A 23,385-nucleotide genomic window follows, 5' to 3' on the forward strand; every position below is an offset into this window, starting at 1 on the left:
CCAACTGAGTATAATCAGATCAACTGGCATTCATACTACTCCTGTGAAAACAGTAGTTGGTTCCAAGCTGTAGAAACCCACTAAAATATATGAGCAACGTTAACAGTCACCAAGTTCGGTTAATTCAGGGCTATTGCAATACCAAAGGTTTTAAAAAATGAATTCAATGTGTGTCTAAACACACCCTATACAAAATAAGGATCATTTTAGTCAGTGTGTTGCCCTATAGTGAAACAGAAAACCCATTACTGCCATCTAGTGGAAGGCCAGAGCAATGTCAAGGTAAAGAACAATTTTATTGAATTAATATATTAACATACAAAAACATGAATTCAACATTGGGCAATCAGACATATTCAGACGGCAGGGCAAGACACTTCAGCTGGAGTGGACAGCTGAACGTCCTGTGAACACAAACCACTCAAATTAGTGAAATGCTCGTATTCAAATTCACAGATGCCGGTTAAAACATTATGCCTCCACGGATCTTACCGTGTTCACGTCTTTAATGATCACCGTTTTCCCCTGCATCTCAATGTCGCTCTCCGTGTTGTTGTGTGAGCAGTACTCTTCACTCTCAGTCTCGATAGAACTGGGCTGAAAGATTTGTCAGCATTAGGATAACGTTTGCGCCATCATGTTGCCTAAAGGCCTTTTTGCTTTTATACATGTCACAGGTTCACAAAGAACATGTGGTACTTTTTGAAATAAAGTCTGGTACTCCTTTATTTACCCTCAGAAATAGAGGGAAGAAGAGGAAAGGTTTACCAGCCCACACATTCAATGTGCAGCTCAGCTAAAAAACACAAACAGCAGAGATTATGTGACCTTTACCACTAACCTCATAGTCGGGATCCACGTCTGGGTCCTCGTCATCAGCGAGCTCCTGATTAAGCGCCTCCACCCAGGTCTGACTCTCCTCTTCCTCTTCCTCCTCGTCCAACTCATCCTGCTTTCTCTTGCTGCCCTTTCCACAAGGTTTAGTAGGAGAGACTCTGATTTCTGTGGGGAAACAAGCTCATTTAGAAAGGTGCCTGAGGAGAGTCATGATCGTGCATGACCGTCAAAAAGGTCGAACAGAAAATCAAGTTTCTGATTCGATGTGAAAAGAGTTTGACATTTTAAACATGTTTGTTTTGGTGCTGCTCAACAGGCAAACCTTGTTAACAAAGCAGTAACGTTTCCCGCTTTCAGCAGGCAAAAATTAACCAGTTTCTTTCCATGTCAGAAACTGCAGCATTTCCCAGTGAACAGAAACTCTGGCACCGGTTTCCCTGAGTAGTTTGTTAATGTTGGCTTCTCTTACACATGTGAACAGTGATAGACCGAGATCAACCCGAGTAGCAGGGCACAAAATTAACAAGCCAAATAGCCAGTAGAGTTAAGTCACTACCTAACTTCCAAGATAAACAAGAGTGGCAGGTAAAATAAAAATCTTGCATTCTGGTTTGAAGTAATACAGCATACATTTCAAATACTTTGAGCAATCACTTACAAATGTGAACGATTAGAGAGACGTTAGTGTTGTACGAGTTAGGCGCAGTGCTGTAGAGTCACACAAGCACAATTGTGAGATACTTGTACTTTACTATTTTCATTTTCTGCTACCTTGAACTTCAACCGCACAACAAATCAGAGGTAGATAGTGTACTTTTACTTCTGGTCATTTTGATGCCAATATTTTTGTACTTTTACTCAAGTAACATTTTGAGAGCAGACTTTTACTTTACTCTGGCACTTCTACTGAAATAAGATAGGAGTACTTCTCCCACCTTTGGTTGATAGTCACCTCATAACAGCTTTTAAAAAAGGGGGGAATGTTTTGGGAATTTTAACATAATGGTCTACAAAACAAGGCCTGCTTTCCACAGATCAATAAAAGTGTTAGATGGAAATCATAACTATTCACAAATCTTCATACCTGGTGAGAGGGAAAGCCCAATGCTGCTGGACACCGGGTATCCCAGTGCGCTCTGCACCCAGCGGGGCAGCACGGACAGCAGCAGGCGGGTGACCCGGTGCAGACGCTTGCGGCCTGAGAGGCTCTGTCGTCCGGGGCTGGGGACAGAGGGGCTGAGGATAGCTTTCTCCTGCGGCTGCCGGTAGCCCAGTACCCACCAAAACCCGCGGTATGTGTATACCTGTAAGCAAGAGCAATTTTAGAGTGCATGTGAAGCTAACAAGTTGGGTGAATTACCTGCTGCTCTTACCACGATTCCGAAGGGCCAGAGGAGGCCGCGCAGCACGGAGCGAAACACGCCACCGCTCCTCACCACGCTGTCCTGCAGAGGCAAAACAGTCGTTACGTTAACGCAGTGGTGGGCCGTCAGGGCCAGCAAGGCCTTCTCTGCTGGCCTAAACATCATCAGAATATAAATTAAATTTTGATATATTTTTTCCACAAATACGTATTAAATTATTCCCCATAGTCTATTCTCTTCATTTTATAGCGTTCGTCTTGGCTGCGCTGCTTCCAGCCTCAGAACGAGATTTGGAGGGCTGGCCTTTATGTTAGAGCTTTTATCCAATCATATTTCAGCCATAATGTGTTGCTAGGGTCAAAGAAATCTGCCCTTAGGCCTTCAGAATCAACAGTGCGGGCGGCTGTAAGCTTAAAGTGAACGCAAACAAAACTGTGGCGTTAACCAATCCGATTTCGAGGTGGCGACAACGGGCCAGCTAGCAGGCATACGCTAACGTTAGCACGTGCACATCTTCTGATTGGATACGCACTATTGAGAGGCAGAGCTAGGCAGTAGGCAGAGCCATACAGTCTATGGGCAAAGCTAGCAAACAGAACTAGAACTTGAGCGAGCTAATTTGTGTAGATTTCTACAAGCTATTTTTTTCAACCCACAATGGCTGAAGCAGGAGAAGAGATCAATTTGGTCGAAGATATAATTACAACGCCATTTTCAAAACGAACTTTTCAAGTAAAGCTACACATCTTGAAAAGGGAACGACCAACTCCAACGCTAGCGAGCCTAGCACAGCAGGGAAACTACGAGCGGTACCCCTGGCTCACAGCCTCCGAGAGGCACTGCAAATTGTACTGCCGGGAAGGCCTGGTATTTGCAACTGATCGATTTGGTGTTTGGAGCCACACTAAATTTGCAAACTTGAGTTGTCTGACCAAGGCAGCAACGAGACACCAAAGCACAGCTGGGCACTTGGAAGCACTGGTGCTTTTGAAAACCTTTGGGGACACCCGAGTGGATCTACAGCTCAACGAACAAGTGCGCAGGGAAACGGAGCTCCACAACGAAAGGGTGAACAAAAATAGGGAATTATTGAAAGACTGATTGATTGTGTCCTGTTTTTGGGTAAACAGGAACTTTCATTTAGGGGACACGATGAAAGCGCCGAGTCCAGAAACAGAGGAAACTACGTGGAGCTTCTTTCTTTTCTTGCTGAGAACAACACAGATTTGCATTACCACCTGTACACAAACAACATGTTTACTGGGACGTCAGGCAAAATACAAAACGACCTGATTTATGCTATTGCTGAAGTGATGGGAGAAGAGATCAAAATGAAGATTAAAAAAGCACCCTTTGTCGCTGTTATGGTGGACGAGACGTCAGATGTGGGTAATGTAGCACAGCTGGCACTTGTTCTGCGTTATGTGACAGACACAGGTGTCAAGGAGCGGTTTGTCAGATAATCTGATTAATTAAGTTAACTGTAAATGCTGATGTATTGATTATAAATGCTTCGGAAATATTAATATAACTCTGTTGTACTTGACTATGTTAACGTGATGCAATGCCCAGTTATACTGCGTTTCTGTCCAAATGTATAGTTTCTAGAGCCATGGCGTCATCATGATGGTATTAAGAGGTGGAATAATTGACTGTGTAGGACATCACTGAAGGCCTAGGTGTGAAATGCACGGCCCGCCACTGCGTTAACGCATATGGTCTGCAATAGTAGCATCTATAACATTTCTGCAGAACACCGAGATTTGATGCCACTTTCCACCATTACGTTACCTCTGTAGGACTGTTTTCGACCTGCTCCACGGTTTCTCTGCGGATTTCACAAGTCATCCTGGTGGGTCTGCCGGTTTGCGATGAGGAAGAGGCCTCAAAGGGAATGCTAGGAGTCTGCGTGTTTGTGAGTATTGGAGGGTAACATGTACCCAGAAGTTGCCTCTGTTTAGCCAATCAACAGTGACGAGTGCACCTGGCTCAATCACAGTAGACCAATGAGGAAATCCCGCCAATTAAGCTGCAACAGCCTGAGAGGAGGTGGTCACATGACCGGTTGGAATTCAAAAAGAGGTTACGTCATCGCAGAAATGCATCGTGAACATGCTACAGAAAGTACTATAAAACCAGCTAAATTAATAATAAATATTTGAAAATGAATTAAACTAAATGATCTAAACCTGAAAACAAACATGTATGTTGATAAAACAAAACTTTTCATGATAAAACATTTAAATGTTTACTGTACGATTTCTTTTCCCAGAGGTTGCAGCGTGTGTTACTGTAGCATCACAAGCTATCGTTAGCATAACGTTGACCTTAATAGGTGTTTGTTTTTTTGTGGCGCTTAAGATTTATCTCTTGAAAATGATGGCATTATATTGTTTATTTACTTCACCATACACAGAGACATTTTCGAGATGTGTGGAATATATGTTCATACTAACACCGGCTTTGTGTTGCTCGCATAATATTCCATAAGTGTAGGTAAATTGTGTTGTATTTAGGTTTAAGTCATGAGGATTAAGCAACATCATTGTAAAACAGCACCTTATAGTACCTCTATTAACTGTCCTCAGTGAAAACCATTCTGTAAACGGATTATATTAGCAAGCTAACACCAGCTTTTTCAGTTAGATCTATATGTAGATGTTGCGTCAGCTTTTTACTTGCCTTTTGTAACTACGGATGCAATGTTAAACATGAAATGTGCTTTAGTATAGTTTGTACATAATTGCCATGTTAATGAGCAAAGAACATTGCAAATCTGGTATAAACCATTCAGTTGCAGCAGGCCTCCGTTTATTATTTGACCTTCATAAACAGATACATTAGTTTAATTTGTGATATAAATTAATACAAGCTATATTCTTTAGTGATATCTATGGACTGTTATACAGATAAAGCTAACCCTTTGTGCGATAGGCTTTATCAACTATTTTCAGAAATTTTTAGACCAAACTTGACATGAATAATTGAAAATATAAGCAGCAGATTATTGTTGTGAAAATAGTGAATAGATTCAGACTTATTGCAACCGCAAACATAGCTTGAAACCATTCAACCATGAAAATTCAAATGTTTAGTTCCCTAAAAATAGTAACATGTTCTGTCCTGATGTTCTGAGGTAGAGACAGGATGCGTCTCTGTCTGCTTGTTTGCATATGAAGAGGTTTAAGAGCGAGGCCCACCATTATGCCCATACAAGCTCCCTAATTGGTAACCATTTCCGCCCCTGGCTTTCGTCACATTTACGCATCTGTTGATGTATTTGTTGGAGGACCAAATGTGCAAAGTAGAGATGTATAAAAGCAGCCTGTAGTCCCCTCTATGCCAGTATACGGCCGAGCCTGTTTGCAAAGACAGTGAAAGACATTCAGTGATGGATCACAACACAGTCACACGGACCTTCAGTTATGGAGCTATTGGTGGTCGAACCGATGCTTTGGATGATATATCCAAATCACGCAGACACAGCAGTGCAGGGATCCGTGCACTCCTGTGGGCTACCAGCAGTGCACGGTCCCTCGGGTGTTCTCTTGGATCGGAATTTCAAACAAGCTGGGAGAACATTTATCCAAATATCCTGACACCTGACAGTATCCCACAGTTCACTATACCAAGTCTGTCTGTGCAGAACAGCTTAAGATCATTCGACAAAGAGACAGACGAGGATAGTGCAAAGACAAATGATGGCTTAGGGAGTTCCGGGACTGATCTGGAGTCATCTTTATCTGCTTCTCTGGCCTGCTCCACACTCTCATCAACCACATCTTCCAACAGCCTCACTTTGGTTGTGTCAGATCGCAGGGCCGAGAGGAGTCTCTCAGACCCTTATTCCCGGAGAAAATCTATTCTTCAGAGGGAGGCTTCCTATGATTGCTCCTTTAACCAGGCCCAGCACTGCCTGGACCCTGCCAGCAGAGCCGCCCTCTCCCTGCCACACTTACCCAAAGTCACCACCCCATACGGCTTCGTCACCTTGAGCCAGAGCCCACAGATGGCAAGCGAGGAGGCCCTTCTCTGCCAAGCTGGGCTACGGCGCTTAAACAAGGACGAGGAGACTGCATGCTCTTTTATCAAAACTCCACTGACAAGGACAGTATACAACAAAGGCAGCTCCCTTCACCTGTCAGAAGACAAGAAGAGGGTGTTTAAAGACTCAATGGACTCACAGAATAAAGGAAGATCAGTTACTGCAGAGATAGAAGCTGCCTCTGCCTCTAACAACAACACAACAAATTTGTCCTCTTCTACGTCTAAACAACCAGATGGCAAACGTAAAAAGCGATTCTACGAGGTTATACGGAAACACTTCATCTCCCGCCATAGAATTTAATCTTGGGACTGATTTGTTACAATGCAAAGTGTGTTTTAAACTTTTGAACTGTGTATTTATTCATGTAAAACCATTCCAATTTGCAGCAATGTTCTTGTGAAATACACTGCATTTGTCTTGTGTGAGTTGACACAAAAGTGTCAGTATGATAAAGCTGTGAAAATGTACCAGTTGTCACTTTAAAAAAAATAAAACAACATAAACAAACTGCTTTTATATTGTGTTTATTATGTTAATGTTTTATCTATTTCATCATCCTGTTTCTTGTGTTGAGTAGCATGGAGAATCACCTTTTAGATTCTCATAACGGGCAGAGTGAGTACTTCAGATGCACCATAGGGTTTAAGGTTAATGAATTCCTCTTCCGTTTTTAGGATCTTAAATGTCACTCGCTCTCTGGCTGTCTGCTTCTATTCAGCCCCTTGTTGAATAAGTCTGTGTAGTTTCCACGGTTAGCTGGATCTGTAAACTTGCATGAATGTGTGCTGGTGCGTCCCTCAGGCAGTTGTTGCTCCTTAGCATATGAAGTGCAGTGGAGAGACCCTTTATGATGGTCGACTAATGCATCCTTGAGGAGCCCTGCGCCCTCCACACTCCCACGCACTGAAATTAGGTGGGTTAATATCATTATGATGCAGAGAGCTGGGCTCTCAGTGGAGGGCAATGAAAATACAAGAATAGGTGTGTGGACACAAGAATAATTATCTAAAATTATAATCACTCGCCATGACGTTTGTTTATTTGCATGATTTTAGTGATGTTACATTACTGCTTTAGGCCTAATAAGGTTTGCGCCAAAATGTAATTCACAACGATGCTCAGTCACTTAAGATAAAGAGATTGATGAACATGAAGCAATATGCGCGCAATCCAAATGTCAATTTAAACCCAAAAGCAAGATTTATAGTTTTTAAACTATTGATCTGTATTTTGTCAGTTGTTTTATAATATTTAATTTACCCCAGGCTTTTATATCCCAAAAATTTAAATGGGGTGAACAAAATGCAGAAAATGTAAACTTTTCTGAAAGCTAGGGATTTGTTTTTAAATTGCTGATGTATTATCAAAGTTTATTTAAACTGAAAATGAAATGCAACCGGCACTCGATCCTACAAAATAATAAAGAAAAGAAGAGAATTGTCAAGAACAAAAGAAATAAGATAAAAAGGTAAAATAATTGGTAACAGAAAAGGGAATGAGAATAATAATAATTCTTAAAGAAAAGTATTAGCTGTTAACACACACTTTAAATGTATCAAAATCTTGGGAACAAATATGTTTTAGACTGCATTTGTTTTAACGTTTACCAAATACGTATCTATCTTGGAAGCCCAAAAAATTGCTTTATTATATCGCAAAAATCAATCAATATCAATCAATATATTTATGAATATAATAAATGTATATTGATATAGAAAGATTGATATATCAAAAGCAGTATTCACGAAATGTTGTTCAAACATTCACGTCTCCCTCCGGAGGGATAGTGAGAGCTCTCGTGACATTTTGGATTTGATTGACACATACTTAATGACCTTCACCATTTTTCCTTTCTCCTCTGTAAATATAAGTCAATTCGGTGCTTCCTTTTCAAAAATGATCAGATTCATGCTCCATTCCTGCAGCAGACCACTTGTTTTCAGCTACATATTAGACTGTTTTAGATTTGTCAAGACATCCATGTCAGTCAAGACATGTTTTAAATGAGACAGTGTTATGATATACATATAGCAGAAATGATTGTGGAAAACTCTTTGAGAGACTATAGCCCTCAGCCCAGAGGATGTGAGGGACGGGAGTACTTCAGCAGAACACACTCAGGAATACACTCTACAGCACACACAATGGCAGATATAAGAATAATGTATAATAAACACATGCGTGGGAGTTTTTCTGTGCATCACTGACGTCACAGAGGTGTTATATCATTGCAAGGTGGTCTCTAGTGCTGTTTTGATTTGATTTTTGAGAGCTGTGCTACAAAAATAAAGATGTTAATGTTGAAAGTTCAAAACGCTCTTTATTTTTCTCATACTGCCTGTGCTGCAGCACCTCTTTTCACCCTCTGTCTGCTCTGATTGGTTAGCTGCTTAAGGATGTCCTGCCCCTTGGCCTATGAAGTACAATGTTTAGGAGTGCTAGCCAATAGAAAAGTGAGTGTTACATAGTGATGTCACCATGTCACAGAAGTAAACAAAGGAGAACAAAGGGGGGGGAGGGGAGGAGGAAACTCCCTCTGGAAGGAACTTTGGGACACAAAAACCTATATAACACACTGCAGGAAAGGGAAACCCCAAAAAGCATACAAACATTCCCTCCCCGGGCGCTGCACAATAGCTGCCCACTGCTCCTAGTACTAGGATGGGTTAAATGCAGAGGTCCAATTTCACTGTGTGTGCTCTGCTGTGTGCATGTGTGTGACAAATAAAGAGGGTTTCATCCTCCGATTCTATCTTCTATCTATCTATTCCCTCTCCATCTTCATAGTGTGTAATTCTACCTAAAATGACACTATGTAGTTGCTGTATAACCCTAAATATTTGTCAAAATGTCCCATCATCGCCACATATTGATGAGGTAAAGCTGCTTGTACTTTACCTGCTATAAAATTTAACCTTCCCTTTAAATTCAGTGAAAGCAAACGCTCCCAAATGCAAGCACCGAGCCATGAGAGGGCATTGCACTTGTTAAGGCTCAAACTGCCTCATCCAAAAGAGAGAAGCTCACGCTTAGGATACACATGGCAGACATAGATAAACTGAGAGAGAAAGAGACGTCAGAGCGAAACAAGGGGCTTTCAGTAACTGCTCTTCCTCGTTCTGTCAAGTTGAGGTTAACTCAGAGAACATTTGTGCCCTCAGAACAGACCCCACTTTTCCGGTACCCACCTCAATTTAGAGGTGAAAGAACAACAAGTGCAAAAGATAACAAGGGCAGAACATTTCACATTCAGCTGCACAGACACAAGAGAAAGAGGCAGCAAAAAAGTGTGAGCGGGAGTTACTGAAATAAACGGGAAGTATTTCAGAGAGGCACTTAGTTAGCCACCTTTAAGCTACACACACACACGCACACACACACACACACACACACACACACACACGTGCACGCACACACATCGCTTTCAGTGACAGCAGTGAACTGTGAGAGAGGTGGAGGTGAGGTTGTAACTGTATAGATTCCTGATGGCGTCTGGACCTAGCAGCAGAATGGAGGAACAGCCACCAGCGCTGCCTGTCAAAAAGCACAGGTAAGAGCAACAACCTGAAGTTCATGAGCATGAGCATTTAACAGATTCTCTTATTGGGTTTTCTTTAGATCTAGTCCATAATAAGATCCTAATTTATTGGGTAGGACACATATTTGCTGATGTCAAGCCTCATGCATGGCATGCACTTACATGTGTCTTTACATTGTGATTCTGTGCATCGGTAGCCGTTCCTCCAGATGCTCCAGTGTTGGGTCTGACTGTGTGATGCTCAGCTCTGTTGGACTCCAGCATCAGAACTACACATACAACGACGTCTTTGCTGAACCCACCGACTGTCATGCAGCAGAGTGTCCCATACACTACGGTAGGTTTACAGAAGGATAAAGTGACATACGGGCGTTGGAAAGTACTTGATTGTTCTAGATGTCATTGAGACAACAAATCCATTGTCTACTGGTGCGTGGTTTGTTTACAGCTCAGAGTGATAGGAATAGACACTTCTCACGATCGTAGGAAATCTTCTCAGTTCGTCTTTCCCATGAGAACTGAAAAAGAGGAAGTTCTAATGTGAAACTCTGACTTTCAATAACACTCATTTAATAGTTGCCGACTATTAATTCTGACAAACTTACTCTGAAGTGTAGAGGAGTGAGCTTTGGATGCATACTCCTGAAACACTCCTGCATGTTCATTGCTTTTGTTCACTGACCCAAATCTCTCTCCTTGTGTTGCTCAGATCCCTCCCAACACCCGGCGAGATTTTTCTCCGCTGGCACCCCGCCGCCTGTCCCAAAGAAAAAGTTAGCTCGCACCCTCTCCCTCCCTGGCACCAATCTGCATCCACTCTCCCCTCTGTCTCCCCTGTCTCCACTGCAAACACACCCTCAAAACTTCGACAACCCCCTGTACATGCTGGCACCCATACCTAACACCTTTTTCAGAGAGGACACAGGAGAGTTTATTGGGAGTCACAACCCTTTACTGCACCTCTCCCAGCTGTCCTTTGACACCCCGGACGAACATCTGCCCTTCCTATTTAGCAGATTTGACGACCAGAGGGTTGTTTCTCAGGGGATTCAGCATCGACATCTTCTGTTTTTGAGAATCGTTGCACAGAGCGTGGAGGCTGGGATCCTGCTGCAGGGAGAGGCCACAGAGAGATACGCCAGCTCATACCAGCCTCAGGATTTCCTGCTGTGTGAGGGAAGCGAGCCAATGCAGATAGGAGACACACTTTTCTACGGCCTGCACAGCCCCAAGCAACCCGGAGGATGCTTGGTTTAAGGGTAAGGTTACAACTGTTTTAAATACAGTACTGTATGTTCTGTATGATAATAAAAAAGGCCAAATGTTCTGTTGTAGTATACTATACTTACTTGGGGCAACATTGCAATTGAGGTCATCTGCAAAGCGAAGTGGTATGCATGCTGCAACTAGTAAAACAAACTTGATCTTTATCTTGATTCGGCAAATTTCACACAGACTTGCGGTACCCAAAACACTTCCTCTTAACAGTCATCAGGTGTTACAACTGCAACAGGAAGGCCGGAGAAAATATATATTTCTTCATATTTCACACTTTATAATGTTGCAGTGCAAATGGTTTTGGTCATGGTTTTAATATGACTATAGAGTTGTCGGTCTTTCTGTGCAGGTACACCAACAGACTGATGAAGCCTCCTCAGCTCACACCATACACCAGCATGTCAACGTGCAAGATGTTATTGCTCATTTCCAAGCAGGCAACACCCTGAGGGAAGATTCCAGTAAATTACAAACTCAAGATCTCTCTCATCCTCTGAAGTCAGACTGCAGTGCTGCTACACCAGCAGGTGGAGGCAGCACTCAGCTTGAAACAGCTCATGTGAACATTAATCTGCCCTCTGTTCAGTCACTCCTGCAGAAAGGACTTTCAGTGAGTGTTGAGAGAGACCTTCCTCACGCCACTCTAGAGGACTTTGTCCAGGTTAACAGCTCACTTCAGTGCACTGACTGTGAGGACTATGATAGACAGGTATGTGCTCTGTTGCTGCAGATATTACTGGGCTCAAAAAATCTGTATGACATCGTGCCACGGCGGCTGACCTCAGACCTCGGCACATCTTTTTAGTGTGGCCATATAAGGATAATGAGGAGGGAGAAGACAAGGATGCTTCTGAAATGAAGAGAGGTTTCACTACCAACAGAAAGATCAAAGAAGGAAAGACAGAAAAAGGGATCCAGATGTTATGCAGGACACACGGTTTCCCTCGTGTCGTGTTAACCCCGGTGTCATTTGCTCCAGTACCTCACCCCCTCGCCTACATAGAATCCCAGATTGCAGCTCTAATTAAATACTGCCTCCACTCACAAGAGAGCCTGGCCTCATCTCAGTCCAAGTCCTTGTACCGAAGAGGGCTCCTCTTTCTGAACTGTATGCTCCACACTGACAGCAGCGGGCCGCAGATGGCTGACATGGTGGCCCTGCTTCAGGTTCTCCTCTGGGGGCCACGTGCCTGGCTCTTCAATCAGAAAGGCTCTATGACCCCCGCTGTGGGCAACTGGCTGACAGTCAAGCGAGCGCTGCTGGTGATGAAGCTGGCAGAGAGAGGGCTGATCCAGGATCAGTCTGCGCTGAGTTGGGAGGACTGTTTGTGCCTGCAGTATCTGTCTTTCATAGACGCCGAGACAGTCGTGAATGTGACCAGTCAGCTGTCACTCACTCTGAATCTGGACGGATCCTTGTGAAGTTAAATAATTATTTTGCCCACTCTTGATCGTGACTGTTCAAGATAATTTGAATTGTCACACTGAGAAAGATATTCCAATCCTTCCTTTAAAAATACAAAACATGGATGTTCTTCATTACTGCTCATCATGTAACATTGATTTGATAAAATGCTGCACGTATTTCTGGTGTAATATTTATCATTACGTGCCCTAAATTTGTATTTTCCAAAGCAGCTTATACTAGAAGGAGGGTTTAGGTCAGATCGTAACGATTATCATGGCCAAAATAACTAAGATTAAGTAATCACAATCACAATGTTTTAATATAAAATCAGCCAAACTCTTTTGTTTTTTGAGTATATTTTTCAGGATAAATATTGTACTAAAAAAATGATTGATTTAAAGCAAACTGGATAATGAACAGTATTATCACATGTAATACTAACATGCTTTTCTGTTGCATATCAGTGGTAGTTACTACCCGTACATAGTACCTCTAGATGAAATTGTACAACTTGACATTTTTTTGTTTATGAAATGTCCTTTTTTCCCCATGCTTTACAGATTTTTCAGACAAAACCCACTGAAATTGTGAGCATGACTGTCCATAATGTCTCCATTGTATGCTTATTCATAATAAAATCAAGATTAGAGATGCACTTAAGGTCTCAGTATTCAAATTAAATGCTCTCAAACATCAACATTGAGTCAATAGAAAAGTATGCCCACTTACACATCAGATGAACAGTTGTGTACACACAAGCTAAGTGACAGCAGACTACTTCAAGTGTGTCCATGTGTAAACAAATACTTTAGATGTGGTTACAAACCTTAGATAAAACCACAGACTCCCCTCTTAAGTGAGCACTTTTATTTAGTAGTTACAACATGCAGATTTCTATCACGTGAACTAAAGCAAATCAGAGAATCATGCACACATTTAAAAAAAAATCAAAAAAGGAATCAACTGGTACTTGCTATGAAACATATCTACTTACAGGAGTAAGATGGATTTAAATTGACTATAAATATCACACTGTGGAGATGATCATGGGGGGGGGGGAGAGATAGGGGGTCAGCACTACACATCATTGATACAGTGGTGAGGACACAAAGCCCGGATAGTAAGTGGGCACTTGCTCTACATTCCTGGTACATTAACATCTTACCCTAGTGCAAATATAACTGAAACACAGCACATGGCAGGTAAAGCAAACAGAAAGGAACCCTCAAGCACACTGTACTTGGATAATATATTCATTTCCCAAAAGCATCATAAAGCTGTGTAGGGTACGGATTGAAATAAGATCAACAAACAACTGTAACTGCTCAGCGTCATTTAATCGTCATCAGAGGAGTCTCGCTCGATGCTGTAAGCCATGAAGAAGGCGTCGGGGCGGGAGGGGACGAGGGGATGACCCGGTCTCACAATCTCAAAGCCCAGGAAACTGAAGGTACGCAGCAGGGAAGCTGGGGAAGGACAAGAGGGAAACCAAAGTAAATATCTGACCTGTACCCAAAAAACACCTTCAAAACTGCCAGGAGCTTAAAGCATGTGTACTTATGAAGTACATTACAGCTTTGAGTAAACAAAACACGCATTTTAACCTTCTGTTTAAAGATTAAGAAAACAACTTGGAAAATCCTGTTAGTTACTCATATATAAAGAATTGTACTCAATTAAAAGGAGTTACTGTTAGCATAACAGCTAATGTGGATTTAAATACACAATAGTGAAGGAAAGCATGACAACACGGTTGTTTCCCCTAAGTTTAACTTGTGAAACTCACTGTTTGTTAAAATCCAACTTCTTGTTTTGCTAAATTACTTCAGACTGCCTTCCTCAGTTTGTAGCACAAAGTTACACTAGCCGCCACTTTGTGTAACTGCAGGGTTTTATAAAACAAAAACTAAAGAATAACAAAGAGAAAAAGTACTTTCCATACCTGTTATACATTTTGTATACTTATACAATTATAACTGTGTCATTCTATTCATCTATAACCGTCTATCACCTCAGCTATTCAAAGGGTTTAATTATTCACGCTATAGCAATGATTATATCAAGAGTTTGACAGTCAGACTGAAATCTCACCTCTGTCGTCACGGCTCTTGTGAAAACAGATGAACGCGTGATCAACCTGCAGCTGCTCTTCTGCAAACTCCAGCAGAAGAGCAAAACTGTAGACAAACAAAACCAACAGACGGGGTTAATGTTTTATAGGAGCAATGTTAATGAAGTTCAGAGGAAAACATGTATTCATGATGGTCTGAGCACAAGTGCATAAGTGTAAATCTTAACAAGAAAACCAAAGCATTTAAACCTTCAACATTTTTAAAATTGTTTTAGGTAATCTACCATACAAATTAGAAAAACATAGTGGCCTGTTTCTCCGTTAGCTGTAGACACAATCTTTCAATTACTTAGCATTATTTGGAATAAGTACATAATGTACCTTTCGATCATAAAGAGAGAAAACGTTAAATGTTTGAACAAGGGATTTCTTTTAATAGCTGAAAAAGCGTTTTGCTTGCGGACCTTTCCTTGCTGCCTTCGGGCAAAGCTCCAGGAGGGATTTCAACATAAAGATTCCCTCCCTTCAGTGCCGCCCTCCAGACACAGTGCTTGCCCTCCGAGCGACGGGGCTCAAAGAGCAGGAAGCGCACTCTGCCGTTGGCAGGGGGGGACTCCTCAAGAACCAGCAACTGAGTATCCTAGAAGATAGAGAGGACAAAATGTTCAGAGGATTACAGAGTATGAAGTTGCAGAATGCAGCATAAAAACAAACGCAGTTAAGGAATCTTGATGAAAATCTGTTGGCTAAGGAAAGTGCAGCTGTGCTAAAGGCCTGAACATTTGAAGCAGTAAAGATAAAAACAATCACGTCAGACAAGCTTCAGAGCCATAAACATACAGTAGATTTGTGGCTTTGATAGAGAGGATGAGCCTCAAGTGAGGAGCGCCCGGGGTAACGGTTGTGTTAAGGTAAACAGAAATGGCACAGGACATTTAAGGGACCATCGCAAAGTTCACAACCTTATCTGGGACGTCCTGCTTTATTATGATAGCGGTCTTTTAGTGAATGTGCTGATGTGTCCCTCTTAGCATTGCGATTGAAATGATAGGTCTAGCTTTATGGTGTGTTCACAACAAACAACTCACTCAGGAGGCATTATTTTGATTGTTGATGCAGAAGCAATGTGAGAAAAGCCCTAAATGATATGAACTCACATAACACAAAGCAAACATTTTTAAATTGATGTTGGCTTTCGTGTTTCCACCTTTTTACAAATCGGCATCATGATTGAGTTATTTCTGCATCCTTTTGATCAGTTTATTGCATTAAAATAATATAAAATGTTGCTTATTTTGGGTTCATTTCAGTGTATTGAACCAGATTAATCAAACGTGCTAAACACACAAATACCAAATAGTCCCAGGATCAAATTTCGTGGCGCAAGGCAAAACATTTACTTTGAGTATGGTGTGAACTCAGCATAACAGTTGCAATAACAAAATAACTGTTGATTTACTGCGGCAGTATAAAAGCATAGCAATTACATTATTAGCTGACTGAGGACAACCGTGATAAGATTGAAAACACAGAATTGCAAATAAGTGCCTTTTTGTTTGTCTCTCTCGTTGTTGATAAACGTATTTCTCTAAAAAATATTAAGAGTGTCTTTTAACTCACAGAATAGAATGGCTTAGCTGAAAGATTGCGATCCCGCTGGTCATTCCCTCGCCCACCTGGGATCTTCAAGGGTGGGAGAGGGGCATCAGGAGCACCACAGAGGCCCCGGACACGGGTTACTGCAACAGCGGGAGCACCTCCTGGGATTGGAGATACTGGAGTGCGAAAAAAACACACACACAGAAGGAGCCATTATAAGTGGAGAAGTCACTGGCGGATCTGCTACCTGACTCCCAATATAAATAACAGGGGTTGGACATTAAACTGTGGAGTTATTCATCTTCGAAATTACAGTTAAACAGTGGCTAACGTTGAGTGAGTCTTAAGAAAAAAAAAATACAAGGCTGATGGGGACAGCTCAATCAGTAACTGTCTTCATCTCGGGCAGACAGAAAGTAAGTAAGCTGGAATGGTTTGAGTAACACTTCCACATCTGACAACAGGTAAAATATTCACTACAAGACTTGTTTTTCCATTTCACAAAGCCTCAATCCTCATCCCTGTAACCTTTGGAAAATAGGCTAGTTGTTCTTGTAAGATGCTTGACGTCTTTACTTCCAAAAAACAGATTTGTGAGTGGGGTAACTTTAAGCTTGTCACATGCGTTCTAGAGGAAGGCCGCCAGAGGATCAGGCACTTATTTGTCTTACAATCAGCCTACTTTATTACTGCTACGCTAACAATGTTCCCGCAGGCTACAACAGACAAACAACCATTTAGCAGGTGAGATGAGCTACATTAATTCAGATGCCAGCCAAAGAGCCCTGTAGAATTAGCTTGGCTTACAAGCGCAGATGTGTGTTTGTACGCCTGCATACATTAGCAGCATTGTGGGTATGTCTATTCTCAGGGTTCATATCAGCAACCCCTGCCATTAGCAGCAGCAGTGCTACCACAGCGATGGAAATGCTCTCACACACTCACAGGTTCTCTCTACGCAAATGTCACTTCTATGCTATATGTTGCGCAGATGTGTTAAAACCATATGAGCACCATTGTCTCTCACCTAACTCGGCCTAACAAAGTCATTATGCAATTTCAAATCTCATGCCTGATTGCGCAACACATTGGCGATTTCAAACTAACAAAAAACATCCAAAAATTCCATTATTGGATTATTTAAAACAGCCAGTCGCCATCTTTTTCTGAAGGCTTCAACGCTGAAAAGTAGAGCATCAGGTTTTAAATCAACGTCTTCATTCATTTAACAGCATTCTTCAGAATCCCCATGCCTATAGCAGTCTGCAACACACACTTACAGCCCCCTGGTTGTCTCGGCTAAGACAGTCTGTCAAGCTTCTGCTGTTTCATAAGAGCACCTTTGTCATGTATGAATATCATACAAAAGACCAATTATCTGTGGGGGGATATCATAAGGAAAGTAGTTTCGGAAAGTGTTTTTGCTTCAGATGGACAACATGCTGGCCATCTCAAAATAAACCACAGGATCAGTTTGATTCTAGAAGGGCACCTGCTCTTTAAACTGTGGATAAAAAGAGAAAACTGCCTTTAATGATCCAAGTATATTAGACAAAATCTATAACAGCATCTATGCCGTTGTTGTCAAGAATCTCCTGGCTAAACATCTTCATCGCTGGACTCAAAATTACCCATACCACCCATACCACCCCCCTTCGCAGTGCAGTGGAAATTTCCTACGAGTCCTTCACCACACAAACAGCCTCGACAAAAAAAATCATGTCAGGACACGAAAAGGTTAGAACATCACAAAGGTAATATCTAACAAGTTGTGTTAAATTATGCCACACATTTACTTAGGCAACCCCAATCTTATTTCCAGTCAATCAATACATTTAATTGGAATTTAAGCAACAAACAAGCAGTCTCCGGCTTAAGTCCACTGGTTGGCAAGAGCCCACACAATGGTTAATATAATACCACGTTAGATAGCACATGGCAAAGATTATTTTAAATGCTGATTAAACATCTGCACTGTCGTTAAAAAAAATTGCTGTCGATGCAAAATGTAAAATGCTTGCAAGCACCGAATCCCGAGAAAAATGGGCAGAAAAACAAGCCATATGAAACCACAAATCATCAATTCAGCCATCATTTAACTAAGAACAAGCTCCATGTACATATCCTTATATAAGCATGCGTAGTGGGCCTTAATTGTTAAAGCATTACAATCAATTGTGAAATATGATATTGTTGTTTGTGTTACTGATTAGTTTTACTGCAACGGCTGAGATATGAAAACATCCCTCTGATGCAACTGCTAACTTTCGCGCAAGCCGTATGCTAACACAGCCAGCAATTCAAAAAGCTGACATTCACATAGACATTAAACAAACACGGTCAAAACAACCCACCCACTACAGTTATTTAACATTTATACACAAAACATGTAAATATATAAAATAGATAAAGTGCTATGAATGTATAAAACGGCAACTAGCTAGCTAGCATCTCATCGTTTAGGTAACGCTTTTCAATGGTATTTCACATTAGCTTAGCATGCTAGAGCAAGGCTATCAACAGCAGTGTTTATTATATTTTGACTATTTGCTAGATAAATACCAATGTTAAGTACATTTTAAACAATCAAGGAGTGGAATAAATGGTGGATGTTAAAATAACAAAGCTATTAAACCAAACGCTGTTGACGATGTAATTAGGAAACCTGAATAAATAGTGCTGTTATGTAAACAAGAAACCCAGGTAATAGTATTAGCCACTCCAGGAAATATACGGCTCCTTTGGCTAGGCCGTGGCTTTTAAATGTATCCTAGCTTGCTAATTTATGACAACAATTTACAACGACTACAAAAACATACCTTCCGCTTTCAGGTTTATTACTTGATTGTTCAATAACAGGCATCTCGGTTAAGTTTCTCTCTTTTTCTCTAACAAAACAATGACTATTCAAAATCGTCTGTAGGTTAGATTTAACCATCCGGCCAGCGTCCACACCAGCGGCTCTCTGTGTCTCCTCTTTCCCTTATGCTGCGCTCAGTCAGCTGCAGTATTTCAGAGGGGAGGGTCCTTCCCTAAGTGACGTGCTGCTGTGAAAATATGACGCATTATGAGCCACTTCACTAATCAATAACACAACATTCATTTTAACAAAGCATCAGAATAAGAATGTCCGACAGCAGGGAAATTGTAAGCGTTGTTGAGGGGCTTTGTATTAGTTTTACAAAAAAGTGTGAATCATAATGCATTTTGAACATTATACATGTAACACTTACTTAATGGTACACATATTGATCATAGATAATACATCTTACATGCATAAACAACAACAGGTCCTTTTATGTAAGTCTTGAGAACACATTAAAGCTATTACACTTTTCAATATGTCCACTTCATGTGTAATTGTCTGCCTGGGCTCCTTTACCTTTCCATTGGACTCATCCACATTTGTAAAAAGTATGTTATCTTATAGAACAAAACTGTACTTAAAGGGATAGTTTGGATGATTAGTGAGGCTGTATTAGATAGCCTATTTATCCATATGCAGCATTTAACTACTGTAGCTGGAGCTGATTGGAGTGGAGCTTATTTTAGCTCATCGACATACTATTGAGTTTAAGGATTAAAAAAATGCATTAATAGCTCATCCTTTTTGTTAGAAAGGTATAATCTTCATATGTCAACTGGTAACTTTAGCTCTCAAATAGAAAAGTAAAAAGCATTTAACTTTGAAATGTAATTGATAGTTTAACACTCAATGGAAATACTAAGGTAAAGTGTTGGTACCTCAAATGTTTAACTCAATACAGTTTAGCACATGAGTAAAAGTACCTCCACCTGTCACTTAATGGTACTAAACATACTTGTAAGGTTCAAATTTTCCCAAAAAGCTCAAGAGTTGTATTATTTTTTACCATTAGGGATCTAACTAAATGCAATTTATTAGTGACAAAAAAAAAGGCTAATTGTGTTTAATGCTGTTCAAACTACTCCACCAATAGCCTGCTGGTAAGTATAAACCATCTCTGTAAATGTCATTTTCCTTTTTTCAACTTCTGTCGTCTGTGCCTGTCAATCAAGAAGCAAAGGAGCATGGTGCTGGGTGCAGGGTGTGTTTAAAGCCGTCTCTGGTGCCTGCAGAACTGAAAACACTGTCAAAACAACCACCTTTACTTCAGTACTGAGACACACCTAAAGGGTCAAATCAGGTATGTTTCTTATTGTATTGTTCAGATGCTCATATGTAACCTAACTCATTAAATAACCTTTTTATCATGATTAGTCATGTGACTATTTAAAGCTGTCTTATGTAAGTCTTTGAGACATCGGACCATTTTTAACACTGTGCACACAGCAATACAGGCGCATATACTCAGACCTTCAATTGTTCTTATGAATGTCCAACTTACTTTTCATTTTGTGACCAGCTATAAAAACAGCAGTACAGGAATTTAGGAGGCAGAGTTGGGGTGTCTAAAAACATCATAAGTAAGACAAATATCCACAATCTTTTTTTTTTTAAAGAAAGTTAATTGCAACAAGCCTCTGACTTTGTTTGTGTTTGTCCACAGTGTCAGGATACGACCGTATTTTGTCCATTGAAAATTTGAGTGATGTTCCGAATCCATGGAAAGGTTTAACTATGAACCGCTGCCTAGTGCTGGCTCTGGTTGTACTGCTGGTGAGCTCAGGAGTCAATGAACTGCACGGTGAGTTCTGTGGTCATTATACACAAATCTTTATAGGGTTTGTTTTCTGTGGTGGAATGTGATCAAGCAAATTAATTCAAGTACTATTTTGACATACTTGTACTTTACTCGACTGTTTCCAATTAATGCTAACTCACTTCTGGTACATTTTGGAGGCAAATATTGTACATTCTACTCCAAGGCCTTTATTCAACTCTTATAGTTTTTAGCTACTTTGTACACATATAAACACATCACTTACATAATATAATGCAGTACTGTACTGATTCATTTTTGTCTTCTAGATGCAATGGATTCTTTTGTTGAGGAGACAGGAATAAGGTCTTTCGTTGGAAGTCTGCAGGATGGTTCAATATTTCAGGTATCGTTTCTCTCTGTAGCAAAGAATACCTAAAGCTATTGGTTTATTGAGGGATTTAAAAGGTTAGATTTTTGTGATTTGATTGTGTTTTCTCATCTACTCGAGAGGCCTTGTTTATATCTCAGTGCGCAGTTTAAAGGTACTTTATACTAATTGATGAGACTACTTGATTTTATTGCATTAGCAGGATGTGAATGGGATCTGTGCAGTCGTTAGTTGGCACTAAGCTATTACCTGCTCATCATCAAGCTAACAGAAGTTTAAAGAAAATATTTTCAAAATATGGAAATAAAAACAGATCCTAAACGATTCACTTCTTAGACCAAGAATTAAGAATAACAAAGCTAATACGTTCAATGCATTTGTGAAACACAATTACTATTGGTAAGTTAATGCTCATATTAAACATTTAATGTACTACTTTATATTTATATTTTGTGTACGTTTTGAATGTATATTTCATACATTTGTATTGAGCTGGGGTAGGTTAGGGATCAATAAAGTTCTTATCTATCTATGTCATACTACTACTACTACTACTACTACTACTACAACTACTACTACTACTACTACTACTACTACTACTACTACTACAACGCTACTACTACTACTACTACTACTACTACTACTACTACTACTACTACTACTACTACTACTACTACTACTACTACTACTACTACTACTACTACAACTACTACTACTACTACTACTACTACTACTACTACTACTACTACTACTACTACTACTACTACTACTACTACTACTACAACTACTACTACTACTACTACTACTACTACTACTACTAATACTACTACTACTACTACTACTACTACAACTACTACTACTACTACTACTACTACTATTACTACTACTACTACAACTACTACTACTACTACTACTACTACTACTACTACTACTACTACTACTACTACTACTACTACTACTACTACAACTACTACTACTACTACTACTACTACTACTACTACTACAACCACTACTACTACTACTACTACTACTACAACTACTACTACTATACTACTACTACTACTACTACTACTACTACTACTACTACTACTACTACAACTACTACTACTACTACTACAACACACTACTACTACTACTACTACTACTACTACTACAACCACTACTACTACTACTACTACTACTACTACTACTACTACTACTACTACTACTACTACTACTACTACAACCACTACTACTACTACTACTACTACTACTACTACTACTACTACTACTACTACTACTACTACAACTACTACTACTACTACTACTACTACTACTACTACTACTACTACTACTACTACTACTACTACTACTACTACTACTACTACTACAACTACTACTACTACTACTACTACTACTACTACTACTACTACTACTACTACTACAACTACTACTACTACTACTACTACTACTACTACTACTACTACTACTACTACTACTACTACTACTACTACTACTACTACTACTACTACTACTACTACTACTACTACTACTACTACTACTACTACTACTACACTACTACTACTACTACACTACTACTACTACTACTACTACTACTACTACTACTACTACTACTACTACTACTACTACTACTACTACTACTACTACTACTACTACTACTACTACAACTACTACTACTACTACTACTACTACATGTGTGACATTTTACTAGGGTACATCTTAGATATAATCACTGAAGTGATTCAAGTGTTGCAGTGAATTTATAAAGATGTGTTCTGCTTTCATGTGGTTGTATATAGGGTGTATTTGAGGAATTGCTTGTGAACTCAGACTGTTGTTTCTTGCCTCCTGTCTGCAGATCTCACTATGGGACAATTTCATGTGGTGGTGGGGAACTGAGGAACTCGGAATGATAAGAAGAAGAAAAAAGCCAATTGGCAACAAATCAATCCTGAAACCCAAACCTAAAGTATGATTTGAAAAAATAAATGTAATAAACAACATGTTTCCAAATAAAGAACCCAAATACTCTTCATGATACCTTGCATTTAAAGATACCGAATGTTACGTTTCATCCATTTTTGTTTATAAAGCCATTTCATTTATCAGACCGGACAAATTAAATCTACCTTTAGAATTGTCATTTACCGCCACAGTGTAACACAGTCTGATAATGTTTATAAAATGTGCCCTCGAAAACATTGTAATAAAACATATTCACACACAAAT

At 40.2% G+C, this 23,385-nt stretch overlaps 3 protein-coding genes and 1 long non-coding RNA gene across 5 annotated transcripts; 2 read left to right on the top strand and 2 right to left on the bottom strand.

The window, feature by feature from the left end:
- Positions 1-277: 277 nt before the first annotated feature.
- On the bottom strand, positions 278-4,151 carry org (oogenesis-related gene). Its single transcript, XM_063891897.1, has 6 exons — positions 3,993-4,151; positions 2,211-2,282; positions 1,922-2,141; positions 842-1,002; positions 493-597; positions 278-404 (listed from the first exon to the last, which is right to left on the bottom strand). The coding sequence occupies exons 1-6, from the start codon at positions 4,047-4,049 to the stop codon at positions 357-359; spliced, it is 663 nt and encodes a 220-aa protein (XP_063747967.1). The 5' UTR covers positions 4,050-4,151; the 3' UTR covers positions 278-356.
- A 5,399-nt stretch (positions 4,152-9,550) lies between these two features.
- On the top strand, positions 9,551-13,133 carry peak3 (PEAK family member 3). Its single transcript, XM_063890878.1, has 4 exons — positions 9,551-9,799; positions 9,985-10,124; positions 10,497-11,046; positions 11,415-13,133. Exons 1-3 carry the CDS (start codon positions 9,735-9,737, stop codon positions 11,042-11,044), a joined length of 753 nt encoding a protein of 250 aa, XP_063746948.1. The 5' UTR covers positions 9,551-9,734; the 3' UTR covers positions 11,045-11,046; positions 11,415-13,133.
- A 192-nt stretch (positions 13,134-13,325) lies between these two features.
- On the bottom strand, positions 13,326-19,147 carry oaz1a (ornithine decarboxylase antizyme 1a). The gene is given in 6 exon segments (XM_063890880.1): positions 13,326-13,939; positions 14,565-14,650; positions 15,009-15,184; positions 16,165-16,251; positions 16,253-16,319; positions 18,963-19,147. Coding segments are annotated over 6 exon segments (666 nt in total). The 5' UTR covers positions 19,082-19,147; the 3' UTR covers positions 13,326-13,808.
- Positions 17,879-23,384, top strand: LOC134869336 (uncharacterized). Of its 2 annotated transcripts, none has more exons than XR_010166407.1 (6): positions 17,879-17,897; positions 20,185-20,309; positions 20,529-20,589; positions 20,673-20,810; positions 21,095-21,171; positions 23,015-23,384. It is a non-coding gene; the product is annotated as an uncharacterized LOC134869336 (long non-coding RNA). The 2 variants fall into 2 exon arrangements; XR_010166406.1 differs by having other exon boundaries at positions 17,882-17,897; positions 20,182-20,309.
- The last annotated feature ends 1 nt before the right edge of the window (position 23,385 follows it).

This window comes from Eleginops maclovinus, chromosome 9 (genome assembly GCF_036324505.1).
Source record: "Eleginops maclovinus isolate JMC-PN-2008 ecotype Puerto Natales chromosome 9, JC_Emac_rtc_rv5, whole genome shotgun sequence".
Classification (NCBI taxonomy): domain Eukaryota; kingdom Metazoa; phylum Chordata; class Actinopteri; order Perciformes; family Eleginopidae; genus Eleginops; species Eleginops maclovinus.